Source organism: Strongylocentrotus purpuratus, unplaced genomic scaffold, assembly GCF_000002235.5.
Source record: "Strongylocentrotus purpuratus isolate Spur 01 unplaced genomic scaffold, Spur_5.0 spur5_scaffold_13, whole genome shotgun sequence".
Lineage (NCBI taxonomy): Eukaryota > Metazoa > Echinodermata > Echinoidea > Camarodonta > Strongylocentrotidae > Strongylocentrotus > Strongylocentrotus purpuratus.
In genome coordinates, this window is record NW_022145598.1 from 29006809 (window position 1) to 29030325 (window position 23517).

General features: G+C 37.4%; 1 protein-coding gene across 1 annotated transcript; it reads right to left on the reverse strand.

Moving 5' to 3' along the window:
* Positions 1-2068: 2068 nt before the first annotated feature.
* On the reverse strand, positions 2069-22446 carry LOC115923264 (lactadherin-like). Its single transcript, XM_030983677.1, has 11 exons — positions 22171-22446; positions 20328-20429; positions 19770-19877; positions 17891-17995; positions 17213-17371; positions 15153-15326; positions 14268-14602; positions 13040-13196; positions 6352-6566; positions 4307-4456; positions 2069-2212 (listed from the first exon to the last, which is right to left on the reverse strand). The coding sequence occupies exons 1-11, from the start codon at positions 22280-22282 to the stop codon at positions 2069-2071; spliced, it is 1761 nt and encodes a 586-aa protein (XP_030839537.1). The 5' UTR covers positions 22283-22446.
* Between the last annotated feature and the right edge of the window lie 1071 nt (positions 22447-23517).

The window sequence follows — 23517 nt, forward strand, 5'->3', positions numbered from 1 at the left end:
CACCCAGGTGTTAAAATGGGTACCCAGTAGGATGCGAAAGCTAATGTGGTTTGATTAGCAAGTGGCGCTTGTAAAATGGCGACTGGCTGGAATGCTCCCCAGGGAGTGGAGAATGTGCATACCTTGTGTGCGGGTAAGCCTGAATCCGATGACCGGGGTAATAATAATATGTTGTAAAGCGCTGTGATACACATGTATGTCTGTAAGAGCGCTATATAAATGCCAATATTATTATTATTATTAAGGTCAAAAGGTCAATTCAGACGCTGATAAGTTATTGGTCAAGCCTCTTTGTTTCCTTTATTCCGACAAAAGTATACGATCAATTAAAACAAGTTTAATACCAGAAGAAAGCTAACGATTAGTATTTTCTTTAACTGCTTGCCCCAAAGTCGTTTGACCACAGTGAAATGAGTGAGAGCTTGCGAGAGCGGCCAAAGTGTGATGGAAACTCGCTATTTGCTCTTCTCCAACGCAAAAAGAGACGACATTGTGCCGGATAAATATATTTTTTCCTGACAAAAGTACAGAAAATTTGCATATGGTCTTTTTATATTATACTTTATGAAATGTTACCCGAGTGACTCCCGGCCCCCCCCCCCCCCCCCCCCCAGTGCCGGAAAGAAACGCACATTTTAGAAAACTTCACTTTTCCATGAAAAAAAATGTTTATTTGTTCTATGCACGCAAGTCAGATTGAGTGGATGATACAACGTTTCCATATGGTCGATTCGACAACTTATATTCGTTATTTTCCCACTTAAAGACATTTTCGAGCCCTCCCCTCCCCCTTTTTTTTAAGGGCAGTTCTAAACTAGTATTGTCTTTCAAATGCCGTTGGAATTTAACCTTTTCACCTTTAATATTGGCCTGCAAATGTGACATAGTACCTTTAAAGGAAAAAGCAACATAAAAACACAATGATAGTACAACAATATATATATACATATATATATATATTGTTTATGTACAGTACGATCCTATTCCCAAATCCAACCTTGTGGGAGACAGTGAGCATGGGATAACAATAAGTAAAGCTTTTTACAATACTAAATTTCAGCGAGATTAATAATGTAAAAAAAATACCAAAAATAAAAGAATAAAAAGGAAAAGAAGAAAACCAATCAATAATCTACTAATCTCATATTTGTTCGTATCTCTATATATTGCAAAGTCAACATATATTAATAGTGTAAAGATTAGCAGCAATGCAAATGAAAAAAGTTAGAAATTATGAGGTCAAACAACAAGACTTGAACTTTTACTTATACATGTAAATCATTATTATTATTATATAATCTGAAACAAAGTTACCCAATCCCGTTAATGAACTAATTCATACCGGGTATCCATTTACTTCACCTGGGTCAGTGGCAAAATAATGTAAAACTAATGTCTTGCCAAAGGACACTTGTGCTGTGACAGGGATTCGAACCCCGTACCTTGTGATTCAAGTCTGGAGGCCTAGCCAACAAACCACAACACCTCAACGATGTGTTTATACTCTACTAGCAATATTAGAAAATACTCCTACTTTTCAAAATGTAATAGCAATTAAAAAAAATTATAATAATGATAAGGATAATTATATTATTGATAATAATAATAATAAAATGATAATAACAATAATATATAATAACAGAGTAATGAATTATAACAATGATAATAATAGTCCACTCCAAATTTTATTAAATCGAAACGGAAATTCTTCTTGCCCAATTGATCGTGAGCCCGGCAGCCACTGAGCAGCGCCAGATCGACGTTGCTCTATCCCTTATTGTTGAACGCTTAACAAGGTAGCAACAACTCACATCTTTTAACGGCTTTTGGTATGACGCGGCCGGGGTTCGAACCCACGACCTCCCGGTTGTGAGGCGGACGCTCTACTGACTGAGCCAACACTCCGGTATTAATAAGCATGATGAGGATGATAATAATACTTATGAATAATGATAATATTATTATGATAATAGTAATAATATTAATGATGATATTAATTAAACAACATAGTTTTAAAACATAACACCCTTAAAATGTAGTAGAAGTCTACATGCTGTAAAACTTCCGTTTATTCAGGTATGCCAAGAATTTCATATCTCATGCCCTGGTGCCAAATCCACGTGAGTGGGTGTATTCTGACGTATCGAGCAGTGATTGGTCGAGGGAACAGTATGGTCTCGGGAGTGCTGCGATCGTAGTTTGCTGCGTAGATCTGAAGATTAAGAGGAAGAAATTATCATTTTAAGGACGTTGTATGAATTTTTCAGTTCAATTAAAAAAAAAAAATATAACACAATATCTTTCGCGGCATAAGTTCAATTGCAAATGTGAACTCACAAAGTAAAATAAAATTAGAAATACAAATACATGAGTTGTTATATAGAATACACTTGATATAATTGGGTAAAAACGATGCCAATGTAAGCTTGGTATAAGTATCGGATATGATGACATTTACATGTACGACGGAATACTTGCGAATAGTCACAACGTCTCCAAGGGGAGGGGTGGCCTCTTTTACCAAAATATCAACTTTATCGTTGACTTTCTGAATTGCGAAATGATCAAGCAAATTCGATTCTGACATTTATCAATCTGATGCAGTTTTGCCTCGAAACACATTAGATAAAACAAAACAATAGATGTTTTTCCAATAAAACAATCTCGCTGCCCGAATAGGCAACAACAGTGTAAAATTATTAGCAAGATCGTTGAATAAGTGTTTTTGTATACAGGGAGGGTAGGGGGTGGTGGCATATAAGATTCAAAACAACACCAGCAATAAAAGCTGCTTGTGAATTGTTACAATTCTACTTAGGCTGTTAATTATCAACCATCATTCATTTTTAAATGTCGCATCTACAAACTTTAACAAGTAAGCTGCCATTGCCATGTTTAAAGAAAAATTTAAGGTTTTCAGTTACAAACAATTCTACAAAAAAAATTCACAAACAAATTGCGGCTACGACACTAAAGGCCAAAGGCCCACGGGTGAAACATTAAAAGTCTGATTTCGACCTTCTCCTCTGCATTTTTTCGGTTAATTTTTTAAAAATCTTATCTCCACTTCCTTTCCTTGTATCTTTCTTCAATCTCTTTCTCTAAAGTTCTTCTCGAGCTTTCCTTTTGTATTTGTATTTCTTTAAATGTTTCTTTCACCTTCTCCTCATGTCTGTTCAAATGTTTGTTTTCGCTTTTCTTTTCTTTTCTTATCCAGATATTAAACTTATCTTCTTCAACATTTTTTATAATATTGCACTTGTGTTTATTAGAAGCTGGTTATTTTATGGGCTTTCCTATCACTGTTGTAGTGTATTTTCAATTGCGCCATCATTCGGTGAAGGCGTTCCTATACGCAAGCATCAACAACAACAAAATCACCTGCGCGTCATCAGTTTATGATGCCTTATGGGATATGGCTGTTTAGGAACTTTTGGTCTCGTGGATGCCATTCCACTGAGATGTCCTGAAAATTTAATATCATTTATACAGTCAGACATAATTTTGGAAAACCGAGCACAGGTAAATATGCCGAGAACGGCGTATAATGCACGATGAATATAGACTCTTTAAAGTTCAATGCGAGGCAGTCTGTACGAAAGGCATGGGGAAATCTTGCTAAGTTAACATGCACTTTATTTGTGCTTTAAGAAAAATGCTGTTGGTTATTAGTCCTTTAACGATTCGTCATATAATAAAATTTTATTTTAATGACCAACGCTTCGGAATAGACATATCCACAGCATAATTCTCTAGGGATTTGGTATCTTTGCCTAAGATTTCCAAAAAGAATCCTGGATTTAGCTCATGCTGCAATCATAGTTATAAGCCTTTATGTCAGTCAGGAATCCCATGACTTTTATAAGCCAATCGCCTGTCTGATTTTCATGATATTTATGATTGGAATTAGAAATGTCAACAACTGTTTGCCAAACAGCTGTGAACAAAAGTATTGGGGAAAATGAGTATGTTAAAACCGGTCACTCAAAGATTTTTACTTTTTTGACGCACTATATCTATATGATCATTTTGAATCGCTATTTTTTTTTTAGGGCTTCACTATTACACCATATCACAGACACTGATAACACGTAGGGCCATGCATCTCAGATTTGTAAAACTGGAAACATTGTTAAACAACGCCTTTAATATACATCAACAACAGGTCGACGGTGCAATATTTCCCGATCCCTTTTGCACACACAGTCTCGCACTGAACGATAAGGGCTATATACTGTACATAGTCTAAATGACATGTGCTCAGTTCTCCCAAGTTGGGTCTGAAATACATAATTCTAGTACTCACTTTTTGTTCACCACATTGTGGTCCCAAAGCATAAGGCCATGTCACGTCATCCAGCGAATAGGATACCTTGACAGAAGTAATCCATTGTTCCCACCCCCATCTGCCTTGTACGATAACACCAGTGACGGTAGAGGTCTTTCCAAGATCTATCTGACTCATCAATGCATTAATAGAAATAGGACTTAGCAAAAAGTTAAACTGATAAATAAATAAATATATATGCATATTATGAAATAACTTTGACAACGCAAAAAATTGGCAACTCTGTTGGAAATAAATACACATTTGTAATTAATGCAGGCGCGTAGCTCTATCAAAGTTTCCCATTGCTGTCCTTCCTTTTGTGATAGATTTAGAACAACAATGCTGCTTAACAACTAGACCAAGAGGACGGGCAAGTAGTTTCGGCGAAAGAAAATTACATTGCCTGACAGTTTGTCGAATGTTAAATCTTTATTGATCCTTTGTCGGGTGGGTGGAAAGCAGATGAGTTAAACGATGATAAGCCACGTACCTCAGTTGGATCCTAGCTTCGAGATTGAATACGTGCCAAGTCGTAATATATATTTATAATATACATATACATATACATGTGTGTGCGTGTATGTATGTGTGGGTGTGTATGTGCGCGTGTGTGTGTTGTGTATGACATGACGACGAAAACAAATTTGAAGAAAAAGAGGTTTCATGCTCTAAATCCCATGGTTTATATTAGTTCGCAACTTTCGCAATTTTGAAATTCCATATATACATCTTTATTAAGTGATCCGGATAAAAAAAAAAGAGTAGAAAAATTCTTTAAAGCCCCACTGTCCTACTTGTAGCTACTTGCTCCCTCTATATAGAAAACTTCCCAAATCGGAGCCTGTTGGTCCCCCATGATACCCTTTTGCTTATGTTAGTTGAGAGCTGAGTTAATGAGATAGCCACCTGTCAGTGACCTCGCTGTGTGGTCTTATCCCTTCTGACCCAGTAGTATTAACGGTCTTTAAATATACGATATCCCATTTGCAGGTCAAAAAATGAAAAGGTTAAATTCCATTTGAAAGACAATACTTATTTAGAACTTCCCTCAAAACGAAAGAGTTTGAAAATGGCTTTTTGTGGGTAAATAACGATCATTAGTTGTCGAATTGACATAAGTGATTGCTACTTCTTCTTCTTGATTTGATTTTGTTTGGCAATCAGTCACAGTTGACTATTTTTGCCACACACTATTTTATGAATTATTTATATATATATATACATATGTACAATTTCATGTCATAAATGACTTTTTTAGGAGTCTTTCTCTTTCCATCCCCTTTCCTTCTGCTTATTATATATATATATTTATTTTTTTTTGGAGAAAATTCAATAAATTAATAATTTTGGAAAGAGACGGCCTAGCAAGTTGTAATCACCTTACTAATAGTCTGATTTTCAGACCCTTATACCGAATGGTCGTACGTGTTGTGCTGCACAAAGATTTAATCAGTTTAATTTTGGCCAATGCAAGTAGTGGGTTATTGATGTAGACAAATGCTCATGTACCTGTTACAGCTCATTTTATGTATGTTATTACCAAATTAAAAAAGATGACAATTAGTCACCAATAGTGTCTGACAGTGCAGTCCAGAAAGTAAACGGGTTTCCTTGAATAAATTGAATACTAGGACACAGCTAACGTTTAAATTTCACAGATAGGACATACTTATTTAAACAAATTTATAATTCCTGCAAAGCTATATACATTTCATGTTGGCTGCAAAAGGGACATAATATCTGTAATAGAGGGTTTCCAACTGTTCAAGGCAATGCGATTTTTTTAATTAGAAGTAGGTAGATAATTACCAAGTAAATACTTGCTTTCAAAGCAGTAGGGCGAGGTAATATAAATCATCAATGATTAATACCATCTTTAGGGTTCGAGTGAGGGTTTCATTTGGACTTTACGTTACCGTTAATATTGGAGTTAGATAGTGCTAGAATTTACAAAGAACGGCATTTATGATGAATTTGCTTTCCAGGGGGATCACTATTATAATTTGTGTTATCGGACTCACCTTGACCCATTTATCCGTGTCACTATCCTTGGCAAGCCATGCTGTCTTTTCGTGTACAGCAACTCCGCCGTTCAATCTTCCATCTGATGCAGTGTGAAGATAATCAAAATCGGACGAGGAGGTGAGACTGGAGTCTGGGATTCGTCCATCTTCCACTCCCATTCCTTCCCCTCGGATAGGACATGAACAGCTAACCTCTTCCTGGTTCATCGCAGCTGAAGACAACAAACGTACAGACAAACGTTGTCAGTGTATAAAAGAGATCTATTAGGTCTTTTTTGTTTAGAAGTTAGTTGCTTATAGAGTTTTTCAGAAAACCAAAACTTTTTGAACTCATTTAAGTTCCACTATTGCAAACACACTACAGGCGTGCATAATAGCAAACTGGAAATGAACACAAGTGAACTTTTAGAATACCACCTCTTAACAACAGAACGAACAAGAAAATACGAATGGCCCCAAGTAGACCGTGGGCCGAGCGCGATTTTAGGGCTTAGTTTTCTTTTTTTGGACTGACTTTGTGGTACATAGTTTTTGGTAACCAGAAATTAGGATAAAAATACACAAGTCCCAAATCAGCTTATTCCTGCGAATGAATTCTTGTCGTTCGTATAAAACATAAGTTTCATTGACAAGTTATTTAAGAGAAATGTGCGTGAACGAGACCGCCAACTCTCCGTTCGTACACGTGTATAAACCATCGAAATCCAAGTAAGTAGAAGGATTTTCCGAGACCGCTGAATTGCACCGCCGTGCGCCATCTTGGATAGAACGAGCGTTGTGAAAGCGTACTGCGACTACGTGCTATGTGTATGCTCAACTTTCGTCTGCAAAATGCCATATTGTGCAGCTTTCAACTGCACCAATCGCCTTAAAAGAGGCTCTGGAATAACCTTTCATAGTTAAGTGATCACTTCTTTAAAAACATGGCAAAAATAAACAGTTTTGCATGATAATCCGAACGCATGAAGCCACAGACTAAAGCGTGTATTTGTACATCGGTCCCATCTATTCATTTCCATGTTTGTGAACTGTTTTCGCTCGAGTTCAATGACATCGGCTATGAACTATCAAAAATATTGAATTCCACAGAGCTGCAAAGTATTATAAACCGATAATATCGAATACATGATATCCAGAGAATACTGTACTGTTTTTTTTTTTGGGGGGGGGGATCATTGGGGCATAAGCAGGTCACTTTCTTTGTTTGACTTGGTGAAACTTGGTTCAAGTTACTTTGAAGATTAACTTGAACTTATGAACATGTTGCATCGCGGCGCTGGTATTAATAGTGACACAATTTCCCGTGAGTCGTCAGACTTTCAAGCATTATTGTAAGAAATTTACTGGAATTTACTCAAAATTTACACCTTAATTTTGGACATTTAGCCTAAATTGTTGTAAAACACAAGAAATTTTACTCATCAAAGTTGGTCATTGTGAAAGTTACGACCTGTCAGTCATGGCAGTTAAAGAAGCTACCTGCATGAACCTTCCTACATCCTCTAAAACTTACTCCTCAGATGAATATGTGTAGATTATGTAGTGATTTCATATGGCCTAGTAAAGCACAGCACTTGAAATACAAATCAAGACAAAAAAAAACACAAGGCAATATTTTGCGAAGCTCCCATTATTCTGGTACATGTATATCTTTAAAGACTTATACATTTTGAAATATTTGTAGTTGCAATGGTTGTATCCATGTTTACCAACTGAAAGAGCTTGAGCTAAATGAAAGTTGCAACTTTCATCTAGAGTAAAAATCTGTTTTAAAAGTTTTCACTGAAATCAGATGAATCCATATTACATTGCTTCATGAACAAACCAAAGAGAGGGAAATACTGATTCATATGTATTATATCTTGTTGATGTCTAGTTTTTTAATGAAGTATGTTCAAGTTTTGATTGCTAAAAGGGAGAAAATCTTGCCTTTTGTACATTGTAGTCAGTCAAATGCAATGTACATGTGAATATTTCTCTGTGTGTTAAAATGAATAAGAAATGTGCCGGTATAAACATAATGTGCCATGATTGCTTGCTTGAGGAACGTTTTTTCCACACCATTGAGGATTTTTTTTCCTTCATATCCACCATTGCAATAGTTCATGGATGTTTTGATATGTACTGTAAACATTCATGTAATACATAGCGCAATGCCAAGGTTAAAAAAAAACTTAATAAAGATGAAAGTATTCACAATTATGTGGAAAGACATGTGAATAGTTGCCACAATGTGTCATTACTTAACACTTCTTAGACAAATCTTTAATATGCCTATATGGGATGAAAATAATATCTGGCAGCTAAATGGTAGCCTCCCAAGGGAAAGAAAAGAAATAATATTAATATTCAGTGGGCCTACTTCTGCAGTGCCAAGAATCAAAGGGATAGAGAAAGAGAGAGGGGAGAGAGACAAAAAGAGAGAGGGGGAGAGTGAAAGAAAAAGGGGAGAGAAAAAGAGAAGGGGATAGAGAGAAAGAGAGAAAGAAAGGGAGAGTGAAAGAAAAAGAGAGGGAGAGAGAGAAGGGGATAGAGAGAAAGAGAGAGGGACTAGAGAAAGGGGTAGAGAGAAAGAAGGGGAGAGGGGGAGTGTGAAAGAAAAAGAGAGGGAGGGAGAGAAGGGGATAGAGAGAGGGGGAGTGGGAAGAGAAACACAAAGACTGAGAATTTACGAGTGTGTGTAAAGAGAAAGTGGGAGTGATTTATATAGATAGAGCCTAAATAATTTGATATATTCTTTCTATCACAGAAAGAGACAAAACTAGCCTAATACCACAAATGATATTTAACAGTCTAGCTCTTTTAGTCTTTATGAAAACCCCTAAAATTTCAACTCCCCTACTGTCCAAGCTGCCGCTCTTATTCCAATATTCAAGTCATCAAACATCTGTATGGGACTTGGAAAAGGGCATAAACAATATATGTAAAGATATTTTTTAACAAAAATAACAATAAAACCCTGGTTTCTGGACGTCCCTTCCTCCAATTGCAATAGGAGCTTGTACACAATACGTATGCGCAGGCGATTTCTTGTACTACGCAAAATGGCGGCGGGCGCACTCGAGCGGTGCCATTGCGCTGCGTGAAACGTGAACGGACACAATCCTTCTACTTGGTTTGAGTTCGTTGGTATAAACTCACCGTGCGACGAGAGTGAAACAGCACATTCTCCGTCTCCGTCGTACGAAGAAATTATGTAATCCATTCGAATATTTCACAAAGCCAATCACATTTGCTGATGTGAATAATATGATTTTGCAAATATGAACTGCGAAAACTAATGAAAACCTCGTCAGGGTGAAAATATTTCGAAAATAAGCGGTCATAGCTACCATGAAACAGACGAGAAATAGCGCGTTGCCAATTTGATATTATTGTAAGGATCGTATGCAATTCTCTTGAATGTACACTGATCTGTGAAGAGATCAGTGGCTCCGTACTGACAAGACTCGAGTAAGTTTTGTGTAATTAAAACTTTTGATGAAAACATTTCTTGTATTAGCAATGCAATGGTAGTTTGAGAATAGGCCTACAGAATTAGAGTCCCTAAATATTCATTGTAATTATAAAAAAAGATATATGTCTTTTTGTATTTCCAGTCCTGTAGTAGTTTTTACATGTTTTCAAATGTTTGATTTTTTTTTTTTTTTTTTTTTTTTTTTGGGGGGGGGGGGGGGACACCCTTAATAAGGTATACAGGATGTGGGTGACTTTTCTTTCCTGGAGGAAGACAAATGACAATGTTTATTCAAAATTACACTGCATTCACTGGCTTAAAAATTGATAACAAATACATGCTGAGGTATTATATGTGAAGTGTACAGAATGATGATGTATAATTTTATGTCGTCTGGATTTTGAAATCACGTGATGTTATTATAGTTCGTTTTGTTATGTTTTGATGAACGGAATGCCCATCTACATGAATGTGTGAAGAACCATTTACTGGATGAGAATGTGAAATGGAAGATAAATGTCAGTATGCAAAAGCTTCCACTTAACCCAAAATATATAAATATACTTGTATATATGAGACATTCATTTGAAGAAAAAAAATCCTCCTCCAAAGGGGATGGGCCGGGAAAATTCATTAAACACCTGAAAAGGCCAAGGACCTTTTATGTCGGGCTTATCCTTGATGTTTTCGGCTTGCTCGTCAGTGAATTTCTTCGATGCCTCTCCCCCCCCCCCCTTGGATCCACAGCTGCCAAATGATAAATTTATTGAAGTGTATATTCATTGAAGTGTTTCGGAAGTGATCCATATACCATTTCAGGAAAGTAAAAAGAAAAACAAAATGAGTAGAACTAAAACGTTTTTTGGTGACATGTGACAATTTATTTCTTCAATCATTTATTCATGTTCATCTTTAATAAATTCATTGGTTTCATTTCCTTTATAAAATATTTTATTTTTGGTTAACAAATTATGCCATGGGGTGGGGGTACTGACATTTTGGTTCCGACTGGGGTGTGCCGCTAACAACTGACACCTTGTCACCATTTGTTCAGTCAAAAATGTCATAAGTCCTGACAAAATGTATAAGGCCGACAACTAACCCGTACCTATATTTAATGGTCATTTAGGCAGAACGGGGGCCATTATTTAAAAGTTTTTTTTTGTATACTCCAGCGAAAAAATGAGCTAAAATATCCGATCTGAATTAGGCCTACAAAACCTTAACCCTTGTCAAGTGATTTTTTGTGAAAAAATCACGCATTCCGGCGGCACATGGTTCCCGTCCCGGATCCCCGTAAACCTTTATATATATATTTATTTATATTCATTTATTTTTGGTTAAGTGGAAGCCTAAACCTTCACATACCGACATTTATCTTTCATTTCACATTCTCATCCAGTAAATGGTTCTTAGCACATACATGTAGATGGGCATTCAGTTCATCAAAACATAACAAAACTAACAGAAAATTATGCTCTTAAATCTGTGTATTTTACTTATTAAACAATATTATTGAGTGTTTCTTGTTAGTATCGGCTTCTGGTAATCAGATCTGGCAGGAAGAGGGGAAAAAACATGGAAAAGGATATAAAACCTTGTCACCATTTGTTTAGTCAAAAATGTATAAGTCCTGACAAATAAAATTTCTGTAAACCAAACATGTATGAAAACATTCTGTATAACTATAATAACATCACATGATTTCAAAATCCAGACGACATAAAATTATACAGTATCATTCTGTACACTTCACATATATACCTCAGCATGTATCTGTTATCAATTTTTAAGCCAGTGAATGCAGTGTAATTTTGAATAAACATTGTCATATTTCTTCCTCCAGGAAAGAAAAGTCACCCACATCCCGTAAACCTTATTAAGCGTGTCCCCCTCCCCCCCCCCAAAAAAAAAACATCTAAAACTTCTAAAAAAATTCAAACATTTGAAAACATGTAAAAACTACTACAGGGCTGGAAATAAAAAAGACATATATCTTTTTTTTATAATTACAATGAATATTTAGGGAATCTAATTCTGTAGGCCTATTCTTAAACTACCATTGCATCGCTTATACAAGAATTTTTTTCATCAAAAGTTTTAATTACACAAAACTTACTCGAGGCTTGTCAGTACGGAGCCACTGATCTCTTCACAGATCAGTGTACATTCAAGAGAATTGCATACGATCCTTACAATAATATCAAATTGGCAACGCGCTATTTCTCGTCTGTTTCATGGTAGCTATGACCCCTCATTTTCGAAATATTTTCACCCTGACGAGGTTTTCATTAGTTTTCGCAGTTCATATTTGCAAAATCATATTATTTACATCAGCAAATGTGATTGGCTTTGGGAAATATTCAAATGGATTACATAATTTCTTCGTACGACGGAGACGGAGAATGTGCTGTTTCACTCTCGTCGCACGGTGAGTTTATACACGTGTACGAAAGGAGAGTTGGCGGTCTCGTTCACGCACATTTCTCTTAAATAACTTGTCAATTAAACTTATGTTTTATACAAACGACAAGGATTCATTCGCAGGAATAAGCTGATTTGGGATTTGTGTATTTTTATCTTTTTATTAACATTATCTAAATCTTGTACCGGAATCTATGCAACGAACTGGAAAGAAAATCGCGCTCGGCCCACGGTCTAAAGTTTTGAGTCGTTTTGAAGTCGATTTGACGATTAGCCTAGGTATTAGCGTCGTCAGTGCCGTTCTTGCTAATCGAATCCTCAATTTTCGCATCTCAAGCCGATTATTTAAACCGCTCTATTACATCACCTACATGGATACTAAGTGACATAGTGTGGTGGGATAAGCCCCCGGACAGAAAATGTCAGGGGCCGCAGTTCGATTCCCTGCCCGACACAAGTGTCTTATTAGCAAAACATTAATCTATACATTCCCAGGTGTGAATGGGTACCTGATCTTTTTTTCAGCGTTAGTTACTTTGGTGTATCAGCTCAGCTATACCAAGGGTAATAATAGCTAGCGCCGTGAGTGTCACAGCGTTACGTGACGGATAGGAGCGCTTTAAAAAAGTGGTACGTCCTTGTTTAAGTGGCCCAAACATGTGGATCAATGTTTGCAGCACTTTATAACTGCAAGGAAAGGCGCTTCATCAAATACCTTTTGGATTGGCTTGAAAAAGGAGATATTATTAACATTCCAATCCTTCTTTTGCTCCTGGGTCTTTTTAAGGATGCAGCCTTACCCACCTAATAAGTCATTGAGAGGTCCATAGCCAGTGAGTTCTAGCCTGAGGGCCCGGTGTACATGGGCCGTCTTTGGATGGATACGAAAAAATCGGCATTCGATCGGCCTACAGATGGTGTGCACCACAAGACTATTTGGGTCATAGTTTCCTGTGTAGACCTAAACGAGATAATACAACCATTTCACAATGAGATTAACTTGGGTTTGAAGTGTAGAATATATAATGATCAAACCAATTATGTTCCTTTTGAAATGGTCGGTTGACACAATTTTTGATAATAAAATGTCATTTGAAGTGAACGAATAATGAAAACTTGGATGAAGTTTTCTTTTAATAAGTTTTCTTTCTTTTATTTTAGATTCTCATCACGTCATGTGTTTTCTTTTTTTCGCCATACTATTAGGCAGTTAGGTTTTTATACTAAACGTAAACGCAGCAATTTGTGATTAGGACAAATATACTTTTACCGACAAGATTTAGAAAAAAACATGTTGTTGTTTCCGCAGTTAAATTTAAATAGGGCTTGCACATTTCAACTACTTTTTTAAAACTTCCGCCTTACAAAACCTATTTTCTGTGTAATTTTCTGTGTTTCTGGGTAATATCTTCCGCGTCTCTCCCCATCTCTCTCTCTCTCTCTCTCTCTAAAATAATAAGTTGATATGAGAGTGGAACAATAAACATCTAATAACGAAGTGAATTCTAGGGGATGTCATTTATGAATAACTGTATGGGGGCTGTATGGGGGCACACGGGGGAGCACGTGCCCCTTCGAATTACAAAGAAAAAAGAAAAAGAGGCAAATTATAAAAAAGAGGTGTTATAGCAAATAGAAAAATAGGAAAAGGATGTGGAACGTAGACAATAGTACCACATCCTAAGCAGTGGCCTTGTAAATCAGCATATCATTTTCCCCAATTAGACCGGTGCCCTCCCCCAATTATGCCAGTGCCTCTCAATATGTGGGCTCACACTTCGCCACTGATTATAATCATTTATTTCATTGAGATTTAAACTCTTATATGCCACACAAATAATCTTCCTGTGTCACATTGTATTTATCATTGGATAGATATACCAAAGGCTTCATGATTATTTAATTGTTTCCTGGGCAAGATCTATACCGGTTTTGGAATCTTGTTATTGGAGCTAATCACGATCGGACAAGGGTAATTTTGCAAACCCGCTGTGTTGCAGAGAGGCCAAGAAAGCAAACCACATGTTAATACCTTGACCGTGTTGGTGTTGATATCCTGGTAGTAGGTCCAAGATGCTCCGTCCATACTGGATGAAACTATGTACGATGTCACCCACTGTTCTGGACTATCTGCTCTGCCTTGCGTCATGATGGCGGTGATGACAAAAGCTGAAGCGAATTCGATCTGAAGCCAGGGGTCTTCGTCAGCAACATCGGGGAGCCACGCAGAAGGACTGTTCAGACGGGCGTTTGGTCCACCCAATGTATCATTATACCTACTCGAGATTGAAATAGCGCTGTTGGGAACCTTTCTAGAACCGCTTTCTAGACCGACTGGGCTACCTCGAGGTGTGCTACACAGGTTCACTGTTGAAAAACAATAAGGATGTACAAATAAAACAAACAGAGTGTCTTGATTTTCTAATGTCTGACGCTTCAAAACTACACAGAAGAGTTTTATAGATTAGAGAGCTTAAGAGAGGTTTGTACTGCGTAGCTAGCTAATTCCATAAATTAACCAGCACAGAAAATGAATGTGCAGTTGTAAATAATGTCAAAGTCTTTTTGAATTTCCATAGTTTCAACATAACGAATTTCTTTAGAAATAGTTCTGACGGATCCCAAATAAATTACTTTTATATTAAAAGGGTATTTCAACACCTTTTCGTCAATTGGATTTTTTTCATAAATTTCATCTGGTTATCGTAAAGGATGTCTGTATGAAATGAAACCAAACGACTTTATATTTTGGTATGTAAAATACAATCGTTGGTAAATATGGCATAGTTATGCAATAAAACGAATTTTGGTTTGCCGTTTCATGTCGTATTAGCTTAGGCTAACAATCTGTATGTTGTGACTCCATCTATTTAAAAATCTCCTGGTCAACACATTCTCATTATTCTGAAACACTTACCAGTACAGCAAACAACAGCTATACTCTCCTCCCTAGGATTGACCGCCGCCCTCTCTTCGTACCAGCAGTCAGTAATGTTAGTCACATCAACAGGGCATCTCACAGTCACAGCCTCAGAATTATTATCTAAGGAAATAATCTCGAAGAGATCTCCTCCCACTGTCGCATATACATCTTTTGGCATATAATCAGAAGGAACAAATAATTGGAAAGATCAATTAGAGAAAAAAAACTTATTTGCACTTCTAAGCCTAATTATGATTTGTCTGGATTATACAATAGTCTTAATTCCTCTAAGATATCGATGTGTTCTGGTCATAATCGGGAGCGCCAGGAGGGTCGAATCTGACTGACATGAGCGCTATACAAGAACCCACTATTATTATTTATTATTATGAGATTACATCATTTAAAAAAGTGTCTGGGAACAAGAAGGATTTTGTAGTACACAACAATGGATGTATACCCATTGAGGTAATGGAATCATCGAAAAAGTAGAGAATTTACTCAGTCTTGGTGGCAGATGTTTTTGAATTGTACAGACATATAACGTGACAGTAGGTCCAAATTTAACAGCCATTTCTAATCATATTTGTGATATGAAGGTATGTGAAGTATAAATTCCTTTCTAATCTGAAATTCATCCACGCGTTTCAGAAGTTATCGACGAAAATGCATTTATGACGGTTTCGTGAAACGATGCCATGAACATGAAGGAAATAATATAAAATATCTTTGAACGAAAAAATTATTTTAATAGGTCATGAAAAGAGAAATGAATCTTGTCAATCTTATTTTAAACTTCGCTCAGTTTATTATCTATAGAAACTATATTAGAGAATGCTTTGGAAGTTAAAAGCACAGGATACATGCTGTATATTTGATAAAAGAATTAAAGGTAGAAATGCGCACCTATCTCGATATGAAATGTAATCAAAAGAAATTCGATACAAACGAAGTTACACAAATGTTTTCATTATCTTAGTTATAGTGATAATGTCACATTAGTTTCATGTTTTGTACTATATATGATATATTACAATTACATGAATTTTGTATTATACACACTGTTGTAAATAGCTGTTATTTTATGATATGAACAAATGAAATCCCTCGAAAGAGGATAAATAGAAGAAAAAAATGACGGAAACGCTGCACTTGGTCTCCTTGGTGTGATTAAGCCCCCATTACACCAAACTAGTTCTCACTACGTTTTGGAACCGTTCTAGAAAATCGTAAAACGCATTGTGGTCGGAGTTGAATTTGTAAATAATGTCTATAATACGACCCGTAGTTCGTTCATAAACAGTCCTCAATACGTCCATCTCGTCTGTACCCCGTGCACAGTCAGTTCATATCAAGTTCAGATCGGGTAAAATTTGCCATTTCCAGGCAGTTCAAGCCAGTCCGTAGTCAGTTTATACCCGTTATTTACTACTTCTAACTCGTTCCCAATACGACCAAACCCATTCTAACAAGTTCAGAGACAGTTCCTCTCGTCCTCATCGCGTTCGAACGCGCTCCTCAAGCGTGTGGAAGCACGTCCTGGCTCAAGGGTTATAAAAACCCCAGCGTGTTCTTGCCATTCCGTATTTCCGTTCAACTTCAACGATTCTAGCTGTGCAAATCAAGACATTCAAGTGAAGCCCCAATCACACCAAACTAGTTCTCAAAACGTTCTGTAAAATGTTACCAATCGTGGTCAAACTGTGCGCGAACGGAGTGAACGTAGAAGCAACTGATTACGATCTGTTTAAGAATTCATGGACGGGCTCCTCGTTTAAGTACGTTGTCACTCCGTCTAATTGCAGGACGGGGACAATTTTGAACAGGCTCAAAGTTCCGGAGCACTCTCCCATATATCCAGCCTTAGCCCGTCCATGAAGTCCTTAAACAGCTCGTAAACAGTTGCTACTACGTTCAACTCAGTTCGCACACAGTTTGAGCCCGTTTGGCAACATTTTCCAGAACGTATTGAGAACTAGTTCGGTGTGATGGTGGCTTAAGGATTTAACTGACGAAGATAAGCAAACAGAATACAGGACTGTAAAGTGATTTACCTTCATATCCTAGATAAATGCAGACCAACCGTGAAGCGTTCCTGGACCAGTTTAATTGATGGATTAACATGTAGGTTGTAGGGCGAGAACGAGATGTGATAACTACTCTTCCTTCACTTTTACTTCCACCGACTAGTCTCACGGACTGGACGAGGGAGTCTTCATGCAATGAAATGAGCCAAAATACAAAACGTAATGATTCTGTTCCAAAAATATCAGCACCGACAAAGGATCGATCCCCGGACCATTCATATGAGAGTTATTAAAAGGAGCCTTCACCAATATTAAAGTATACCACCACGTACCACAATACTCCCCCCCCCCCCCAAAAAAAAACAAAAAAACAAAACAAAAAAACAAAAAAAACAACGACCAATAGCTTAAAACAATATCTCTTGAACTTATTATTTATTAATTTTCAGAGGTTGTTGTTGTGGAGTTAGTTCACCTCTCTCTTTCTCTTTCTATTTCTCTGCCTCTGTCCTGCTCTCTGTCTCCCTGTTTCTCCCTCTGTCTCTCAATCGCTCACTCTGTTGTCTCTCTTTCTCTTTATCTGTCTCTGGCTCTGTTTCTATTTGCCTATAATATGTCGCTCTTTCTCTCTCTCTCTCTCTCTCTGTCTATATCGCCGTTTCTTTTATCTCTCCCTTTCTCATGTAATTAGTTTCCTCCTCTTACCGTACTCGCATCTGTCTCCACAGTAGCCATCCAGGCAAGTGCAGTTAAATCCCTCATCCGTTTCCTCACAGGTTCCTCCATGTTGACAGGGGTTCGATACACACGCTGAAATTACACCACATAATATGCATGTAAGAAGTTGATATAACTGGACTCCATAACTCAATATTTTAAACTTTAAAACATCGTTCGGAGTAAATAAATAACATTAAAGAATTCAAGCAATTATTTATTTGTATTCTATATTCTAGGCATGAATAATACAAATAAAAAAATACATTAAAAAGCATACACATTCAAATGAAGTGCAAAAGAATAAAAAGACAAGAGACACATCATCCAACGAAGTACAAATTTCTTTCGAGACACCCTCATGTAATGTAACAATGAAATTGATTTTTTTTTAAATTAGATATCTGGAAGCTCTGAGAAATCTGAAAGCTACATTACGCCATTCGTTATAATCATTAATGTATAACCTTCGCTCGTCCCCCCCCCCCCTTCCATAAAAATAAAAATAAATGAAAACTGCAAAAAGCGTTGATTCTTTTTGATTAAATTTTCGCTCTTCTGAAAAAGGCAATGCCATAAAATTTGCGTATAATTGGAATTAATTCAAAGGATAACAATATGTATACCAATTCATAATTATGAAATTCACCAGAACTTATTTTACCAAAGTTTATTCCATCCTTGTTTCCTATTAAAGCTGCGCACCTACAGATCTTGCCATCAGGAAGGGCAACGTTGCATTTTGTTTCTTCTTCACAGAATGAGTAGTATTTCTAGTTTATCAAAGAGCAACCTTTCAATTATTGGACAGACCGGACTATCCTCTGGAAGAAGATGCATTCCTCAAAATGAAAACCATCTAACTCTGCTGTTGAACCCCCCCCCCCCAACCCCCTTCGTCGCCTGCTATACAGCGTTAACTCATATATGTGTGTTTATTTTTTAAATGAACGACCGTTTAAAAAAAACAAGAAATACCGTACCGGTCCACAGTTGTGTTTTTTTCTATACGTGTTTCTACGAAAGAGACTAATTTAGTTCATCTAAAATTACTTAAGCCATGCCGGTTAAGCCCCCATCACACCGAACTAGTTCTCACTACGTTTTGGAACCGTCCAAAAAATCGTAAAACGGATTGTGGTCGGAGTAGAATTTGTAAATAATGTCTATGACGCGCTCGGGTTTTATAACCCTTGAGCCAGGATGTGATTCCACACGCTCTAGGAGCGCGTTCGAACGCACCAAGTACGAGATGAGGACGAGCTGAACTGTCTCTGAACTTGTTAGAATGGGTATGGTTGTATTGGTAACAAGGTAGAACTAGTTAAAAACGGGTATAAACTGACTACGGACTGACTTGAACTGCCTGGAAATGGCAAATTTACCCGATCAGAACTTGATATGAACTGACTGTGGATGGGGTACAGACGAAGAAATTTGAGCTTCATGAAATATATGAACTGTATCAGTCTATTTATTTAATGAAGTAATAGAGTACCGAAGCTGTGACATCATACAAATCTATTTTTGGAATTTCTCCCCAATTTTTCTTCATTTTCCGAAAGAGCATGTCCAAATGTCGAAAACCAATTGAACATGTTAAGTATTGGCTGAGATATGACCATCTGAATAAATAGATTTCCTATAGGAACTCAGTTTTATTTGCTCTGGCTCGTTATGTTTTGAACCAGAGCAATATAACACTGAGAAAAGAAAGGAAAGGACTGAAAAATGGAGTCAGGTAAAGACCAAGAGAGAGGGAGAGAGAGAGGGAGAGAGAGAAAAAAGGGGTATATAGTGGCTAGACCCATTATGATAATGATAAAATGCATGACGTCATTTCCATGCTACTATTGCCAAGACATACCAAAGGTAGTGATGGTTTGGGAAGTCGTTGTGTCTGAGCGTTCCGTCATCGTAGTCGTAGGGTTCGTCGTAGGCTTATTCGTTGCTTCCTTCGTTGACTCTATGATCACTGAAAATAACAACAACATACAAACATAACTGACGTAAATGACAATGCATAACATTATTTTCATTGAAATATCTCCAGGCGCTCTTAGTCAGGGTACGGGGAAAGGATCAAGGAGGGGAGAAAAATAGAAATCGGAAAACACTTTTCGCGCGGGAATCCGTCAGTTCTATCAAAAAATTCCAAAAGAGGTATTTTCTTCTAAATCATCATCATCTTTTTTCTTCTTCTTCAGTTGCAGCACCGGCCACCGTCGTGTATTGCCGTACTGGTGAGGTGCAGTGCAGAATGTATGTACAATGTCTGATGAAAGATACAGCGAACTGCATGCAAGTATAAATAAATGTGGATATTTTGTTTACACCCTGTAAAATGTCTCTTCACGCTCTTTGTTAATAAATTGACCACTCCCTCCCCCCCCCCCCGATACGCCTATATAATTATTACACCTACTTTCATCGCAGTGTCTCCCTTGAAACCCACTTGAGCAGGTACAGTTGTAGCCTCCCATAGTCTCCTCACACCAGCCGTTTTTACAGAGGTTTTTGCCACAATCTGCAAAATAAGTAATAAACGGGATAAAACTCAATATTGATTAACAAATTATCATTACACTTTGTTCTGTTTGGTGTGAAAAGATATATTTTCGGGATTTTCACAAATTAACATAAAAAAGATAAGCAAGACTAATGATAATGCATTTTTACCAGGGCTTAAACATGTCAAACGCCACGGAGACCATACTCCATAGCCATCGGATACCCATTGCATTGGTGTCAGTGCCCATTCTCTAATTCACTGTTTTGCCTGGTGTAATTCACAGCCCTTGCCGACTATTTTTTTTAAATCCCCCGTTAATTGTTCCTGGCTTTATTTTGGCAAAGGTTTATGATTAAGGTAAGAGTTGCAATTGGCTTTAAGGTTAGGATTAGAGTTAGGGTCAGGTATAGTGTTTGTTACAGTTACAGACAAAACCCAATCATTAACAACAAAAAACTACTCTAAAAGAAAGCAGAAATATCAGAGAAGCAGACTAGTGAAAGTTCGAATGGAATCGGATAAAAAAATAAGAAATTTTGTTTAACACACAAAATGACTAAAATGTTAATTTTTCCAAATGTTTGACTCTGGAGGGCCTTTCCATTTGAGCGAACCGATAAAAATATGCTCTCCGAAATATATTTTGCCTACTGCCCCAAGGGAGATTGCAATTAAAATAAACAGAAATTAACCATTTTTATCGACGACAAATGGGAAAGTTATCCATGACTATGTCACAATCAATTGGAGATTGGCATATATTTAGTGATCTCATTTCAATCATTCATAACTCCCTTAAAGTTAATTCGATTTATTTTTCCAATCTTTTTCTCTTGCTTTTCTACTTTCATACAAATGAATATTCAACAAGATTTGGATTCCCCTTCAAGAATGCGGTTAGTGTCTAATAGAAATTAACGTGGAGCAATTTTCGTCAGAAACAAGTGTCGTACAACCTTGGCCTTTTTTAGATCTTCCTAAATACCTGTACTGTAATAAAAGAAATCGTGATATAGAAAAAGCGGCCTAAAAATAAAGAAATTATTTGAAACCGAGACCACAAAGTTTGCCACTGGTTTTTCTAGCACTTAACAATTACTTAAGCACATCCATTTAGACCTTAATTCAAGTGAGAAAATAATAATTATTTCACACTGTTTTCAAATTCTGGTACTTGATAGCGAAGGGAAAAACGAGAATATTATTTGGTGAATACTAATTCACAAATATTGTTGCTCGTCTCGCATCAGAATATTGTTTTGCTAGATAATTTGATGTTCCTTTCATTATTTTCGATAGATTTGACTAAACATCTAGAGAGGAATTTCAAATAGTAGTAGTAGTAGAATTCGTAGAAGTCGAAGGAGTAGTAGTAGTTGTAGTAGTAGTAGTAGTAGCAGTAGTAAAAGTGGTAGTTATAGTAGTAGTAGTAGTAGTAGTAGTAGTAGTAGTAGTAGTAGTAGTAATAGTAGTAGTAGTAGTTGCAGTGGTAGTAGTAATTGTAGTGGTAGTAATAGTAGTAAACATTTAGTAGTAGTAGTAGTCGTAGTAGTTGTATTTGTAGTAGCTGTAGTAGTGGTGGTAGACCTCTAGTAGTATTCGTATAGTATTGTTAGTAGTTTTAATGATAGTGGGATCCGATATTAAAATGTCAATTAAAAATGTATGATCTGTACTATTATTGATTGATTAGTTTTTTTTTTAAGGGATTTGATATTTTATAACAAAAATGAAACAAAGGATGCATGAGATTTACCCGGGATTCTGCATATTATGTGTTGGCCAGGAATTTTTCCAGCGAAGACGGCAGGGGTAGAGAAGAGTTTTGGGACGGTCTGCAACATGGTGCCATCGGGCAGTCGCACCATCTTACAATTAAAGGATGTCGGCAAGGTGCTTTGCTTGCTGAACTCGCCTGGACAAGATCTTTTCGTCAGCTTCGACGAATCCGATAAAGCGGGCAAGGCTGTGTGGAATTAAAAAAAAAAAAATCGCTAGTGAGCTCTTCCTCCTACTGCTCTCCCTCCTCCTATTCCCCTCCCCAATCCTTCCTCTTCCTCCTTGCCTCCCCTCCTCCTGCTCTTCCCGCTGTCCCTCCTCTTCTACCTCCCCCTTTCTCAGCCCTCCCTCATCGTCACCGCCTCCCCTCCCCCTCACCGCCTCCCCTCCTCCTCACCGCCTCCCCAATCCTCCCTTGCCTCCCCTCCTCCTTCTCTTCCCGCTGTTCCTCCTCTTCTACCTCCCCCTTCCTCAGCCCTCCCTCCTCCTCATCGCCTCCCCTCCTCCTCAGCCCTCCCTCTTCCACCCTCTTCCTCCTCCTCTTCCCGCTGTTCCTCCTCTTCTACCTCCCCCTTCCTCAGCCCTCCCTCCTCCTCACCGCCTCCCCTCCTCCTCCTTCTCCCGCTGTCCCTCCACTTTAACCTCCCCTACCCTTCCTCAGCCCTCCCTCCTCCTCACCGCCTCCCCTCCTCCTCCCCCATTTTCTTCTTCTTCTACCTCATCCGCTTCTACCTCTTCCTCTCCCCCGTTAGTATCATTCCCTTTCTCTCCTATTCCTCCTCATCCTCCTCCTCAATCTCCTCCTCTTCCTCCTCCTCATCCTCCTCCTCAATCTCCTCCTCTTCCTCCCCGTCACCTCTTAACATTTCTCCTTCCCTCCCCTTCCCCATCTCCTATTTATTCTTCCCCTCCCCTACCCCTTATGATTGAAATTTCCCTTTAAATAGTTTGAAACATTCATTAGGTGGCATTTTCCAAACGTCCAACTATTTATTTGAGATTCCACGTAGATTTTACACCTCGTTCCTATTTCGTTTCATTATGGTAATTTTATAAGCCAATTATTCTCACCAAAGGACAAACAGATTACGGTACCAAACAGCAACTTCCACATTACCCCGATCTTTTGGTCTTTAGGCTGTATTTATAAAAAAAATGTTAACATGGCATAAAGAAATGAGAACAAGAACAAAAATAACAACAACAGAAAGGTTAATGATGCTAATGGAATTATTAAAGATAGTAATAATGACAATTGTGATTATGATTATGGTGATGATAATGATTATATTTTTATAAATTTTTTGATAAAAGCAATTACGGT

Coding starts and splice junctions, on each gene's coding strand:
- LOC115923264 (XM_030983677.1), bottom strand. CDS start 22,282: ATGGTGCGACTGCCCGATGGCACCATGTTGCAGACCGTCCCAAAACTC. Junction 17,372..17,890: donor TGGAGACAGATGCGAGTACG/GTAAGAGGAGGA, acceptor CATTGCATGAAG/ACTCCCTCGTCCAGTCCGTG. Junction 15,327..17,212: donor CATTTATCTAGGATATGAAG/GTAAATCACTTT, acceptor ATATGCCAAAAG/ATGTATATGCGACAGTGGGA.